Raw genomic sequence first — 12,993 nt, forward strand, 5'->3', positions numbered from 1 at the left:
AAGGACAAAAGCTGCATGATTCTCCTTATAGAAAGTACATAAAATAGTCAAATTCATGGAGAGAGAAAGTAGAATGGTGGCTCCCAGGGGCTAGAGGAGGGATGATGGGGAGTTAGGGGGTATGGTGAATTTGGCCTGAGGAAAAAGTTCTGGAGATGGTGGTGAAGGCCATACAATAACGTGAACGTACTTAACGCCAGAGAACCAAACACTGAAAAATGGTTAAGAAGACAGATTCTATGTTATGTATATTTTACCACAATAAAAAAATAAAAGGAAAAGAATCTGTGAATCAGCCAGGAGAAAGAAGAGAGAAGTGGTCGAGGGCAAGGGAAAAGCATATGCAAAGGCCAGAGGCTGAAGGCGCTTGGTGAGCTTGAGGAGCTGCGCGGAGGCCCGGGTGTCAGGACAGCAGGGAGGGGCAGGGCAGGAGAGGGGCACCGGCGAGGCTGGCCAGGCAGGCAGGAGCTGAGCACAGCGCTGACACCGGGCAGCCCCAAGCCAACTCTTGAGTTCCACGTGCCCCGTCTGTAAGACGGGGGGGGACATTGCCACCTACCAGCAGGGTGTCAGGGAAGATGGCACATGGCGGGGCACAGTACACGGGTGGCTCAGTGTGCAAGGTGAGTGCGGTCCATCCAGAACCCTGAACTGAAATGGGCGTGGGGTGGAGCATGGCCCTGCACAAGGTCACCAGCCACAGCTGCGTCCCCGGTGCCTGTGAGGTGGTCGTGAATGTTACCCAGACAAGATAGTGGCCAGGGGTCTCCCCAGGGCACACAGCCACCCAGCAGCAGGGCCAGGAAGAATGGGGAGGGGTCCAGCCCCCACTTCTCACAGCCATCTGCCAGGGCCCAGAGCCAAGCTACCCTGTGCCCTGGTTTGCTCATCTGTGAAACGGAGACAGGGAAGTACAGATACAAGGAGGTGGAAGAAGGTGATGGCCTTGGGAGGAGTTTTGAACATCCCTCCAGACCTGCCAGGGAGACTCACCCTCTCTCCTCCCCAAGGTGTCCCCTGGGGACGCTAGGGGGCATACTCACCTCAAACTCGCCCTTGGTGAACTTGGCATCAGGCACACTCACGAGCTCTTCCTCGCCGACCTCGGGGAAGCCCTGAGGGAGCACAGCCGCTGGGACTGGGAGCCCAGCGACCAGACTGCACCCTCCCCCAACCCCGTGCCCAGGGCCCATGCTGGGGGTCTGCCAGCCCACATGTCGTCTGCCCAGGGCTAATGGGAGGGGCCTCTGGGATCACACCAGGCACCAGCTCAGCCCCACAGACCCTCCTGCCTTCGCTGGGGTCCCCAGGGACCAACTGGCTGCCTGCCTGGGCAGACCCCTGACCTCACATACTCTGATGTGCCAGAAGGCAAGCACAGCCACCACCATGGCGGTCGTGGTTCGGCCCTGGCCGCTGAGGCAGCTGAACACGAAGCCAGTACCCGGGTCCTTGGCAAGGGCAGCCTGCAGGGCCCCCAGCAGCCGGTCAAAATCCTGCATAGGGAAACCGAGGTCGGAGTCAGTAGGCGCTCCGGCTGCACAGATTCCCAAGGCGGCCTGTCCCTCCCAATGGCAACCCCGCCAGCTGCCCTGGGAGTGCCTATCCAGTGCCTGGTTGTGCCAGGCTCATAACCTGGTATACACACACACAGCTCACTGAGGTACACACAAGACCTTGTACACACAAGCCATACCCCCAGATAACCTGGCATTGGACATGTCAGCACACACAAGCACACACCTGAGGCTCCAGGTGCTACCACCCGCCAGGGAGAACATACATATTCCCATGTGCTGTGCCCCCAGGCTACATGTGGACCCCCAGCCCTACTGCCCACCTGAGGTGGACCCAACCCAGGTCCCAGCTACAGGGCAATTTGGACCTCAGCCAAGCACTGCAGCACAAGACCACTAGGGGGCAACAAACTACAGGCAACCAGACCACAGAGCAAGTGAGAGGGCAACACACAAGCCCATCGCCACTCATCCCACCAGGCATACAACAGGCAGTGTGCAGACACAGACTCGCCACCCAAACAACCGACACATCACACAGGCACACAGTAACCCCCACACAATACATGCCAGGCACACACTCCACACAAACCTTAGAGACACAGACTACACAAGACATACACATGCACAAACCTATAGATAACACACGCAGACACAAATGCTCTCCATCACACAAAGAATTCTGCAGCAGCCCCCTCCACAGACTCCATACACTCACCACCTCACAGCACTCCCCAAAACATGCTCTCTCCACGGCCCCTAGTAAAGACAAGCAGTACCTCACAGCCGCGGTAGACACAGACTCACCACATACACATACACACACACTCCACAGCCACACAGACTCCACCAACAGCACAGACATACTCACCCACCCCGCACTTATATCACATGAAACACACACATACACGTGTGCACGCATACACATGAATGCAAAGCCTGGAAGGCATGTGAATAAACCACGGAGGCCACTCTGAAACCGTGCAGAACAAGCTCTTAGTCCCTCTGGGGAGCTGTGCCCACAGCCAAGACCCAGGCCAGAGGGAGATAGGGTCTCCCTCCCCTCTCCAGAGGCCTCAGCTGCTTGGTCCTCTCACCTCCTCGCGAGGGGCGCAGAAGTCTGGCACGGGGATGCGGTGGTAGGTGAGGCCGGGGCAGGCCCCGCGGTGCCGACTGAAGACCTCCTGCATGGTGAGGCACATCTGGAACCTGTGGGTCCGAGGGCCCTCTGCATCTGGGGGAGGCCTGGTCAGGTGGGCCTTCAGCTGGGTCTCCAGGTTCTATGGGAGGGTGGCAGAGAGGACTCAGGCCACAAGGCAACCCCCAGGCCAGCCCTGAAAGACCAGAGCCGGCTACGGCCAGGACAGTCCTGGCTTTTGGGCCTATCACTGCCGCTTCTCGAGCCTCCAGGTTTACAACCAGACATGGGGCTAGCATGACAGTCTTGAATCAGTCACTCCCTGAGACACTCCTCTCGGGGCCTGTTTTCTGCAACTGTACAACAGGAGCGTACAAGCTTCTGAAGACCTTTTCAGGCCAGCTTCCCAGAAGGCCTCCAACGTAGGGGTGCGTACAAGGCAGGAGGGCCTCACCTCCAGCTGGTCGGGGGCCATGGGGGGCCCGGGCCGCCGCAGACTGTGGGTTCGCCCATCACACTCCAGCACAGCCTCCTCCCTCAGGTTGACCCACACGACCTTCTGCAGTTTCCTCTTGGAGTCAGTCAGGTAGGCCAGGATACTGCCCAGGGCCTGGAGGACAGGAAGGCCATCAGTGAAAGGGCTCAGTCACCTTTCCCCTTCCCCACAAGTGTGCCCCCCAGGGTGGTCACCTTGGCACTGGGCTGGGCCATGCCGTAGATGGGCAAACGGGGCACCCGACGGAAGTTGGCCACGTCCATCTCTCTGATGGTGCTGAGTGCGTCTGGGGAGACGAGGTCATCTGCCCCCTGTCGGGAAGCAGCAAGCCTGGGACCCACAGCAGCCACTGAGGTTCAGAGCCTGGCCCCAGGTGGGCATGGAGGATGGGGGATAAGACCAGCACTTGACAGTTTACAAAGCACTTTTGCACGCTTGGAGCCTTATAACCACCCCGGCATAGACAAGAACAACGGTGCCCACTCTCCGAGTAAGGACGCTGAGACTCAAAGATGAGACACTGGCGGCAAAGCTACCAGAAAGTTTTCCTCACTCCCTGCCCAGAGCACTTGGGTTTGAGAACGAACAGCAGTAACCAGAACAGTAACCAGAGCTGCAAGCACTTCTTAGGGCCTGAGAATGGTCCCATTTTGTTCACAGGCAGATCCCATCACCCATCATCACTGAGGGCAATGGTTAGCCCAACCCCACCGGAATCAGGGGTGTAACCAACCCCAGGGCCAGCCCACAACCACTCCCACTTCCCCAGTCCGTCAGGTACACTCACCAGGGAGTCCATGGCGATGAGGTCCCTGGGGGCCACAGGCCCCACTGAGCTTAGTGTCACAGGCAGGCGGTATAGTTCAGGATGGACACACAGCCAGCGGCTGAAACTGAGGGCAAAAGCCAGCGGGTACTGCAGCCCGAGGCAGAGAGAGACGGGAGTTCAGGGGCACGGGGCCATCCCAAACTCTTCCTGCCTACCTCGTGGTGGGGGACCCAGGAGACACCCATCACAGTCCAGAGCAGGGACAAGAGGGTGGGGAGAGAGGAACAGGATGTCCAGAGAGAGATCCCTCCAGGCCCAGATGCCCTGGCTAAGGATAGAGAGATGGATCCAGAGGAAAGAGAGATGGGGCCTCTCCTTGGCTGACCTGCTCAGGGACTGTCTATCTGGGTCTCTCCTTACTTCCCCCATTCCCACCTTCCTCTGAAAGCAACAAACGTCCCCACTCCCCTCCCAAGCTCCACAGAGGTCCCCGCCGACCCCATACCAGTCACCGAGTGGGGAGACTGGAGGGGCCCCAGGATAAGGGGGCGTGTGTCCGCTCAGCTCCCAGCCCCACCTGCTCGTGGAGATAGTAGTTAAACAGGATCAGGTACAAGTACCGCTCCAGGCTCTGAAGCGCCCTCTGCTGGACACCGTGCTGGCTGCTGCTTCCCTGAGAGGGAGGGACCCGGAAGGGCCAGCGGTAAACATGGGGCAGCTCAGGCCACCCAACCGCATCCCTGGAAGTTAAGCCTCAGAAATTCCCAGAGGGCAATCCATCCTGCTCTTCATAACACTGTTTTGCCAGGTTGGAAGTTCCTGCAAGCATCTAACTCTATCCCATTTACTGTGGTTTATCCGTGTTCAGGGAGGGCAGCTGGTGACCAGAGCTGGACCAAGCATTCCAGTTCTCGGTGGGGCTGTGCCCAGAGACAGGCTGGGTCCCAGTGCCACCCACGCAATCCGTGCTGAAGCATCAAGTGTATAAACACCCTTCCCTGAGCCAAAAGCCCCGCCTAAGAGCTGTGACCCTCTCCGCCCCAGCATCCACTGGGCAGGGCAGCTGTCACAGAGAATTCCAAGGTCCTTCTCTTCACCTGTGGATCTCAGGCTTCTCCTGCTGGGTCAGCACCACCTTCTGGAGGGCAAGTGAGATTCGTATAGGCCGGAAAAAAGAGGCCATGCCCTTGGATGAAGTTTAATCCCACCTCTGGGAATCTAGGCCTGAGGTCAGCAAACTTTTATTTCTATAAAAGTCCAGACAGTAAATATTCTAGGCTTGCAGGCTACCAGATCCGTGTTGTGACAGCTCGAAGCTGCCAAGGCAGCACACAACCACCGTAGACTGTACGTAAATGGATGGGCGAGACCTCATGTCAACAAAACTTATTTACCAAAACAGGTGGTGGGCTGGATTTGGCCTGTGGACCGTAGTCTATCAAGTCCTAATCCAGACCTTATAAGGGGAAAAATCCTAAATACAAAAAAGCCTCGTTTGCATGAAGCAGTTCAATGCAAAGTAGGTACACTGGTGACCCCACTGTGCAACAGGAAGGGGCCTGTACATCACATCAGGGGATGCCTATGCCCAGGAACAGCTGCTCTGTCGGGCTCCCTTCTGAGACTTTATGGCGTGAGCTCACCTAACTCACAACAACCCTATGGAGTAGTTACTGTTAGTGGCCCCATTTTATATGTGGGGAAACTGAGGCACGGAGCAGAGAAGGAGGTTGGCCAGGCCCACATGCCTGTAGGTGGCCGAGCCAGAAGCGGAAGCCTGGTAATCAGGCCAGAGCCCTGCTCCTAACCTACAGGCCAAGGAAGGCTAAGCCTCACAATGGCTTTGGTTCCACAGCAATAAATCTCAACGACGACAAGCAGGTATGACACGGAAAAGACAGGGTTACATGAAACAAACAGGAGGCAAACGTGCCCTGGACAAGCTACAGAAGAACATCAGAAATATGGAAACTGAAGGAAGCCAGCCCAAAATGTTCATAGTAGCTGTGCTTGGATGATGGGCAGTTTTACTTCTTCTCTAATTTCTCAATTTTCCATAATATTGCTTTTAAAAGATATTTCTTTAAGCATTAAAGAAGAAAAAGGCTCTGTGGGCTTTAGATTCTTTCCATGAGCTGTGTGCAAATGCTGTCAAGCCAGCCTCCTCTCTCCAGAGCACGGGGACGGGCCTGCTGAGACAGCCCAGAGCGCATTGCTCTTCTAGAAGATGGGCTGGACCTAACCCCAGCCTTCCCAACGAAACAGCAAGTGTTTCATCTGCAGGGGGGGCCCGGAGCAGCCTGGAAAGCATCTGCAGTCAGAGGCCTCCAGCTCCTCGCCAGCAGCCCCTTCTTCCATCCTGTTTATTCTGCAGCAAGGGGTCCCAATCAGGGAAAGTAAACTTCCTCTCTTCCTACAGGCCCAGCTCCCCATCTCCCCTTCCTCTGAAAACTGCTCTCTACTCGTGGAAGCAGCAGCAGCAATCAGGAAAAGCCAGGCTGAAAGGGGCCAGTCAACAGGCCTCACCCAACGAGGCTGCCGAGCTCCAGTGAAAGCAGCAGCTCTCCGCGCCTCACCTGGGCCCGGCTGCCTTCCAGCTCCCGCTGGTTTCCCAGGACTACTTCCTTCAGGTCGTGCAACTCTGCACAGGCGGCGATGGCTCTGTCCACCTGGTGCCAGGGACCAGGGCAGGGGAGAGGGGACACAGGCAAGGAAGGAGCAGGGCCAAGGAAAGATGGCAGGAGGCAGAAGAGAGGGGCAAAGAGAATGACTGGTCAGGAAGGGAGAGCAGGGGAGGAGAGCTCCCCAGCAAGGACACCGAGTGCTCCCCCACCACCCCACCCCCAGCTCTTCGCCCAGTTCCCTCGCTCACCTCCTCCACCATCCTCCTCCCCTCAGGCACCGTGTGGAGAAAGTTCTGGACCACCTCAAGCTGTTCCATGGACAGTGGCTTGGTCTTCACAGGGGCAGCCCTGACAGGCAGGGACAACAGCACAATCAGCACTCCTGGAGGCCACCGTCAACACCCTCCCATTCACCTGGACTGCACTGGGCTACACTCTCAAGTTTCCCTTCCAAATCAGGTAGGAGAAACAAGAGGTCTTTGCCCCACTGGGGAAACCGAGGCCCAGAAAGGTCAAGTGACTTTCTCCAGATCACCCAGGGAAGTCTGTGCAAACCAGGAAAGGAACTGCCAATGCCCAATATCCAGCTGTAGCTCTGGGTTTCTGATGTGTCCTCAGCATCCTGGGGCGGCCCGCCCCTGCTTCCCCCATCCCCGCAGCCCCTTGGGGCACTAGCTCCCATGCCACTCACTCCGGCCTCAAGGCGGTCCCATCATGGTGAAACAGGAGGAGTGTGCCCAGAACCATGCCCAGGCTGGCCCTGCCCACGCCCGTCTGGCAGCTGAAGAGGAGAGCAGGGGGAGGCCTGTGGGCATCTTGGAGCAGCAGCAGGCTGGGGGTCTCCTGGGGAAGGACCATGAAGAGCAGGGAATGGTGTGAGCAGAAAGCCCTCAGCTGAGGACCAAGTTGGGATGCAGGTGGAGGGGCATCATGACATTGATGCCTCCCCCTGGTCTGTGGCAAGACGGGGACAGACCAGCAGCCTCTGGAGCAATCCCACAGCTCGGTCTGCTCCACCTGCCCCAGGAGCACAGGCCCTGCCCCCTTCCCAGGCTCCAGGGGGCTCAGCAAGGCCCTGGAGGTGAAAACTACTCAGAGGTGACACAGGGCCACAGCCACACTGCTATGCAGTTTACACTGCAAATTCAATAAGGCCACCTCCAAGGGGAGTACAGATCAAAACACGGGTACTCAGGAAATATCAGCTGGAGACCCGAGGGTAAGAAATTTTAGTTCTAATAAAGAAATGAGGAACCTGAGACCTAGAAAATTTAGGAGATTCATCCAGGATCACACAACAAAGTGAGGAGCCGAGCCATACCCAGAGCCCAGCCCTCCAGATGCTCAGTGCTGGGCTCTGCCATTAGACAGTATACAGTTACACATCCACACAGACACACGCAACCCCCTCGGCCTTCCTCCAGGAGACACACCACCCAAGCATCTCCAAGGAGACAGGGCCTTGACACAGACCCACTCTCCAAGCACCTGCGCACCCCATGCTCCCACCACTCCTCCAGTCCCCACTTACCCGCAGGACACCAACAAAGGCATCAAACTGGGCTTCCAGGGGAGCCCCTTGCTCTGGCAGGGGCAGACGGTGGTACCTGCCAGGTGACAGGGAACAGCCCATCAGGTAAGCCACACACCCCACACCCCGGATGTCCACCATTCCCGGGGGAGACACAGGCCTGGGGGACTCAGCCCAACCTGCAGATGGTAAGACTGAGGCCACACCAGGAGAGAAGGCCCAGCAAGCACCCACGCCCAGCACACGGGGTCCCCATGCAGGCCTGGCCCCCAGTACCTGTAGGAGGGCTGCAGGAAGAGGGGCCTCTTATACACCTCCTCAGTCACGTGCACATCGTCCTCGCCCCGGATGGCCACGGCGTGGGGCTCCCCCCGCAGGTCCTCGGTGTTGTGGTATACATAGTACTTGTTCTCACTCAGCTGGGCAAAGTCATGGATCTAGATGGAGGCCAGGGGCCAGAGGGCCATGATGGACCTTTCTGGCTCAGCTCTGGAGGCACCTAAGCCACACAGAGGCCATGGATAGGCCGCTTGCCCTCCAGGGAGAACTACGGCCAGAGGTGCTTTCTGTGCCCTGGGAGTATGGAGGGACCGGGATGACCACTGGCCCGAGGGCAGCCACCTATGCCTCAGGTGATGTGTCCCACACCAGGGTCAGGCTGGAAGGGCTCTGCCCAGTGGGCAGCAGGAATTGGCCAAATCACCAGACTGAAGGACAGGAGGAAGCTGGTCAGCTGGGAGCTGGAGGGGACGAGGCCTGAGAAGGAGATGGGGAGACAACCACAGCCAGTGCGACCTCTGCTCCTGCCTGGGGATGTCTCAGAGGAGGGGGGACACCATGACCCCTACACACTATTTACACAGCTCTGTGGTGTGTGAACAGCCCCAGAGACCTGGACAAGTCCCCATGCTGTGAAGAAAGAGGTCAGAGGAACCTCAGAAACAGAGGCCCAGGGAGAGAAGTGGCCCAGCCCAGGCCTCACAGCTCATGGAAGGCTGTAAGGCTGGACCTGTCTTGGGACTTTCAGTTGAGTGCTCTCTGCCCTCCACCAGATCCTTTTCTAAATAAGTATGCTGAGTTTGGAGGAGAGAAGCAGGGTGGGGAAAGAGCAGAGGCAAACAGAGCTGAGGAGAGAAGTCCTTACCCTGGTGCCCCATAAGCTGGCATTGCAGCAGCCACTGGCCCAGATGGGACAGCAAAGTGGGCAAGCACAGGCCAGTGAGAGCAGAGCGGGCTTGGGCTCAGCTCAGGTGTCCAAGGCTACCAGGAGGGCGGCCTGCCACCCACACAGGTGGCCCTCACCTCCTTCCGGATGGCCAGCTCCAAGCGCTCCGCCGGAACCCCGGGTCCAAGGCCCTGGAGGTTCTCATGAAGATGCTGCTTGTCTCGAGGCGTGTAGGGCACGAAGTCCTCAGCAGCTCGCAGAAACAGCACAGGCTCCTCCCGCACACAGAAGATGACACACTCCTGCTCAGCGCCCAAGGAGAAAGGAGCCATCACCACTATCTAGGGTGGACACCCGCTCCACTGCCCCTTCTCCTGACCTCCTGGAGGGCCTGTCACCGCCCTCTGCCCCTGCAACCTGAGTCTTACCCCAGAAATGCCACCTGCTCCTGACCCTCCCTCCTCTCTACATCTTTCTCCCCTTGTGGACTACAGGGTCCTTGCAGGTAATCATGTCCTGGTCATTTTCATGTCCCCACAAAGCCTAGCATAGAGCCCTGAGTAAATCAAGTGCTGATAAACATCAGCTGAAGACATGAATGCCCACCACCACCACACAGTCACTCTGTCACTGAGCACCATACAGACAGAGGGAGCTAGGTGGGCAGGCTCCACCCTGGAGAACTTGCTGGGACAATGGAATGGGATCCATGCTCAGCTAACATCCCCTCTTCACTCTGGTTCACTAAAGCCTCTCCATCTTCATCCACGTTAAATCAGACTGCCTGCTACGAGCCTGCAATGACAGTGGACCCTCCACCTCTGTCCTGGAGACACTCAAAATCCCATCTCCACAGCAGGTGGAGAGAGGAGTCATGTAAAGCAGACACGTGGAGTCCAGAGGTCTGAGTGTGGGTCTTGGGACACCACTCAGGGGCTGTGTTTCCTATCCTCTCTGGGCCTCAGTTTTCTCCTCTGTAAAATGGGACAATAGCTGCCCCACCCATGTAGGGTTAACATGAGGATGTAAGTCTTAGCTGTAATCATCAACCTATGGGTATATAGAGGGGCTTCTGACCTCGGGGTTCCCATGTCCATACCGGACAATGCAATAAATATTTGCCCAGAATTTCCCAGTCATCCTGAGCACAATGACCATCGACTTTCAGGGCCTGGCAGGGCCTGGCCCTGGCCACCAGTCACCACCTCCCCCAAAATATGGCCAGGCCCCTCCAGAGCCTCCGCAGTTGCCCCTCCGGGAAACCCATTTCCCCCGACTTGGGGACTGGTTCCTGCCTGGGAAATGGCCACACTTACCCGGTATCCATCCTTCTGGAGTTTCTGGAGGACTTGCCTGAACCCCAAGAGGCTGGGCTGTCCCATGCCGAACACAGCGAGCCCGCCCCGCACCTGCCGGAAGTTGGGGGCCCCACAGCTCTGCAGGGTGCCCAGCATGTCCATCTTCTCAGTAACATCCTGCACCAGGAAGTAGCGACCCTGGCAAGGGAGAGCCACAGGGGTCACTCAGATGACACAGGGACATCTTCTACAGACAAGGCTCTATCCCAGGCCCCAGAGGATGGGGAGCAGGGAGACCGGGTGGGGGACATGGTCCTCAGGTTGTCTGCAGACTCGTGGGAAAAGTAGACAAAATACTTGTGATGCCAGAAGGGGTGTCATATAGTGTAGGAAGACAGAAGACAACTCTTCCTGAAGGAGAATCAAAGAAGGCTTCATGCAGGAGGCGGCATCTGAGCCAGGACTTGAGGCAGGAGAGTAAGGAGAAGCACTACAGGGACAGGAAACCGAAGACCAAAGCTGCCTGTAGGGTGCGTCTACAGCTCCCAGGGCAGAAAACAAACATCCCTCACCCAGAGAGGAAGCTCATGGAAAAGGGGTTCCAGTAGGGAATCACAGCTGGGACATCAGTAACCAACTAGGAGAAGAGTGTGAGCCACTTCCTAGGGGCCTGCAGTCTTGAGTATAGGCAGGTCTCTCCCTTCCCCAGCTGGGGACGGAGACCACAGAGAAAAGAGGGATCAGATGAGAGCAGGAGGAACCGGGAGATTCATTCCCAGGCAAAAAGAAACCATGAAGTCATCTCATCTACCCGTTCACCCACCTACCCGTCCAACACTACCTCCCACCCAGACCCTCTTTCAACAAATACAGTTTAATCATCATGACCACCATTAATTCATTCACTGACTGTTTTTGAGCACCTACATGATTACCCAAGCACTATTCTAGGAACTCGGACTATAGCAATCAACAAGACACATGAAAACTCACCTGCCCTTGGAGACTTTACTTTCCAGGGGATATTTTAAGGTTAAAAAAAAAAAAAAAAGATAGATCTAGATAGATGTACATCTATGTCTACATTTCTCATCTATGCACCGAAGAAGTCCTAAAACTTCAAAAGACAATGGGATGGCGATTCTTAGCCTGAGAAGAGCAGTCTGGGGCCCCAGGCCCTTCAGGTTCCCATGTGTGTCTTCCTTGGAACTCAGAGGAAGGGGTGTGGCCAGGCTGGAGCCAGGCAGGGGACACAAGGGGACAGAAGAGCAGGGTCTCCACAGGGCAGCAAGAACAGGCCCTAGGGTATCAGAGAGTGAGAGCAAGTGGGATCAGGGTCCCAGAGGATGGGGTGAGGCAGAGAAGGAGGCCGTGGGGAAAGCAGGGGGAGATTAGGGAAGGAGCCTGGGAGGAAGGAGGGCTGGAGAGGTGGGAGGCAGGAAGGGAGAGAGAGGGGCAGGCCTGACCTCACCTGTACCAGGTAGTGCTCGGGGGTGGCATCTGAGAGCCGGCCCAGTGTGTAATGGGCTTTGAGTAGCTCATCGTGGATCTGGAACTCCTCCTTGCAGTTGTACCTGCCAGGGGCAGGATGCAGGTGGTGTCAGGCAAGCACAATGGCCAAGATACACTTCACCCTCACCAGGCCCACAGCAGGGCCACCCTATCCCATGCACGCATTTATGACAGATGCTGCCTACTGTCCTCCAATATCCACTCCCCTCTTCTTCCTCAGCAATAGTTCCCTGAAATTGTGACTGGTCCATCCAGCTGAAGACTACAAGTTCCTGCCTCCCTTGCAGCTAGTGTGATCATGTGATTCAGTTCTGGCCAATGGGATGTGAGGAGAAGTATGCAACTTCTGGCCCATTCCCTTAAAGGAATGCCTTCTACTCTTCCTTCCTTCTCTCTGGCAAGCACCCAAAAGTGATGGCAGGAGGTAGATGCTGATGATGGCAGGGCAACAAGAAGAGAAACCTGGCCGATTATGGAGCAGTCATTCCAGCCTCGAATACCTCCTGGACTTTTGTGTAGAGAGAAGCTTCCATCTTGTTTAAAGCCTCCTTAAACAAGGCTTACTTTGGCCCCAGATGGTCCCTCCATCAGTCTGTCTCTGAGAAGAACCCCCACACTGACAATCCCACAGCACAGTGCAGTGGTTCGGGACACAGGCCTTGGGGCCTAGGTAAGACTTCACCCCCACGGCTTTGAAGTTACTTGGTCTGTAGCATCTCCAGTAATTCCCATCTCCTAAGGGCTGCTGTGAGCAGACAAAGCACTAATGAAGTAAGTGCTTATTTAGCACAGTGCCTCAAGGACTCTAATCATCTAGTAATCTAATTACTATTACTAGCAAGAGTTCTACCTCCACCCAGGGCCATTTCAAACAAAACACACCGATTTCTGAAGATGCTAAATCTGAGGAAGGGCTGTGCATTCCAGACCCAAAAAGCTTCTG

General features: G+C 56.5%; 1 protein-coding gene across 15 annotated transcripts in view; it reads right to left on the reverse strand.

Moving 5' to 3' along the window:
- Nucleotides 1–12,993, reverse strand: part of PALD1 (phosphatase domain containing paladin 1) — an 85,647-nt gene that overhangs the window by 26,812 nt on the left and 45,842 nt on the right. For 6 of the 15 annotated variants that reach the window (XM_081573870.1, XM_081573866.1, XM_081573869.1 and 3 more), the window contains 15 exons: nucleotides 12,010–12,112; nucleotides 10,557–10,736; nucleotides 9,378–9,542; nucleotides 8,352–8,512; nucleotides 8,076–8,151; nucleotides 7,236–7,387; nucleotides 6,793–6,892; nucleotides 6,497–6,589; nucleotides 4,498–4,593; nucleotides 3,939–4,067; nucleotides 3,346–3,462; nucleotides 3,110–3,265; nucleotides 2,615–2,797; nucleotides 1,356–1,496; nucleotides 1,044–1,115 (listed from right to left, as the gene is read on the reverse strand). In XM_081573870.1, the coding sequence (XP_081429996.1) occupies nucleotides 1,044–1,115; nucleotides 1,356–1,496; nucleotides 2,615–2,797; nucleotides 3,110–3,265; nucleotides 3,346–3,462; nucleotides 3,939–4,067; nucleotides 4,498–4,593; nucleotides 6,497–6,589; nucleotides 6,793–6,892; nucleotides 7,236–7,387; nucleotides 8,076–8,151; nucleotides 8,352–8,512; nucleotides 9,378–9,542; nucleotides 10,557–10,736; nucleotides 12,010–12,112 (1,924 nt within the window). Of the gene's footprint in view, nucleotides 1–1,043; nucleotides 1,116–1,346; nucleotides 1,497–2,614; nucleotides 2,798–3,109; nucleotides 3,266–3,345; nucleotides 3,463–3,938; nucleotides 4,068–4,497; nucleotides 4,594–6,496; nucleotides 6,590–6,792; nucleotides 6,893–7,235; nucleotides 7,388–8,075; nucleotides 8,152–8,351; nucleotides 8,513–9,377; nucleotides 9,543–10,556; nucleotides 10,737–12,009; nucleotides 12,113–12,993 lie in introns of all 15 variants that reach the window. The other 9 variants (XM_081573862.1, XM_081573863.1, XM_081573861.1 and 6 more) reach the window with 2 other exon arrangements.

This window comes from Giraffa tippelskirchi, chromosome 2 (genome assembly GCF_054371585.1).
Source record: "Giraffa tippelskirchi isolate mGirTip1 chromosome 2, T2T-mGirTip1v1.2.pri, whole genome shotgun sequence".
Classification (NCBI taxonomy): Eukaryota; Metazoa; Chordata; class Mammalia; order Artiodactyla; family Giraffidae; genus Giraffa; species Giraffa tippelskirchi.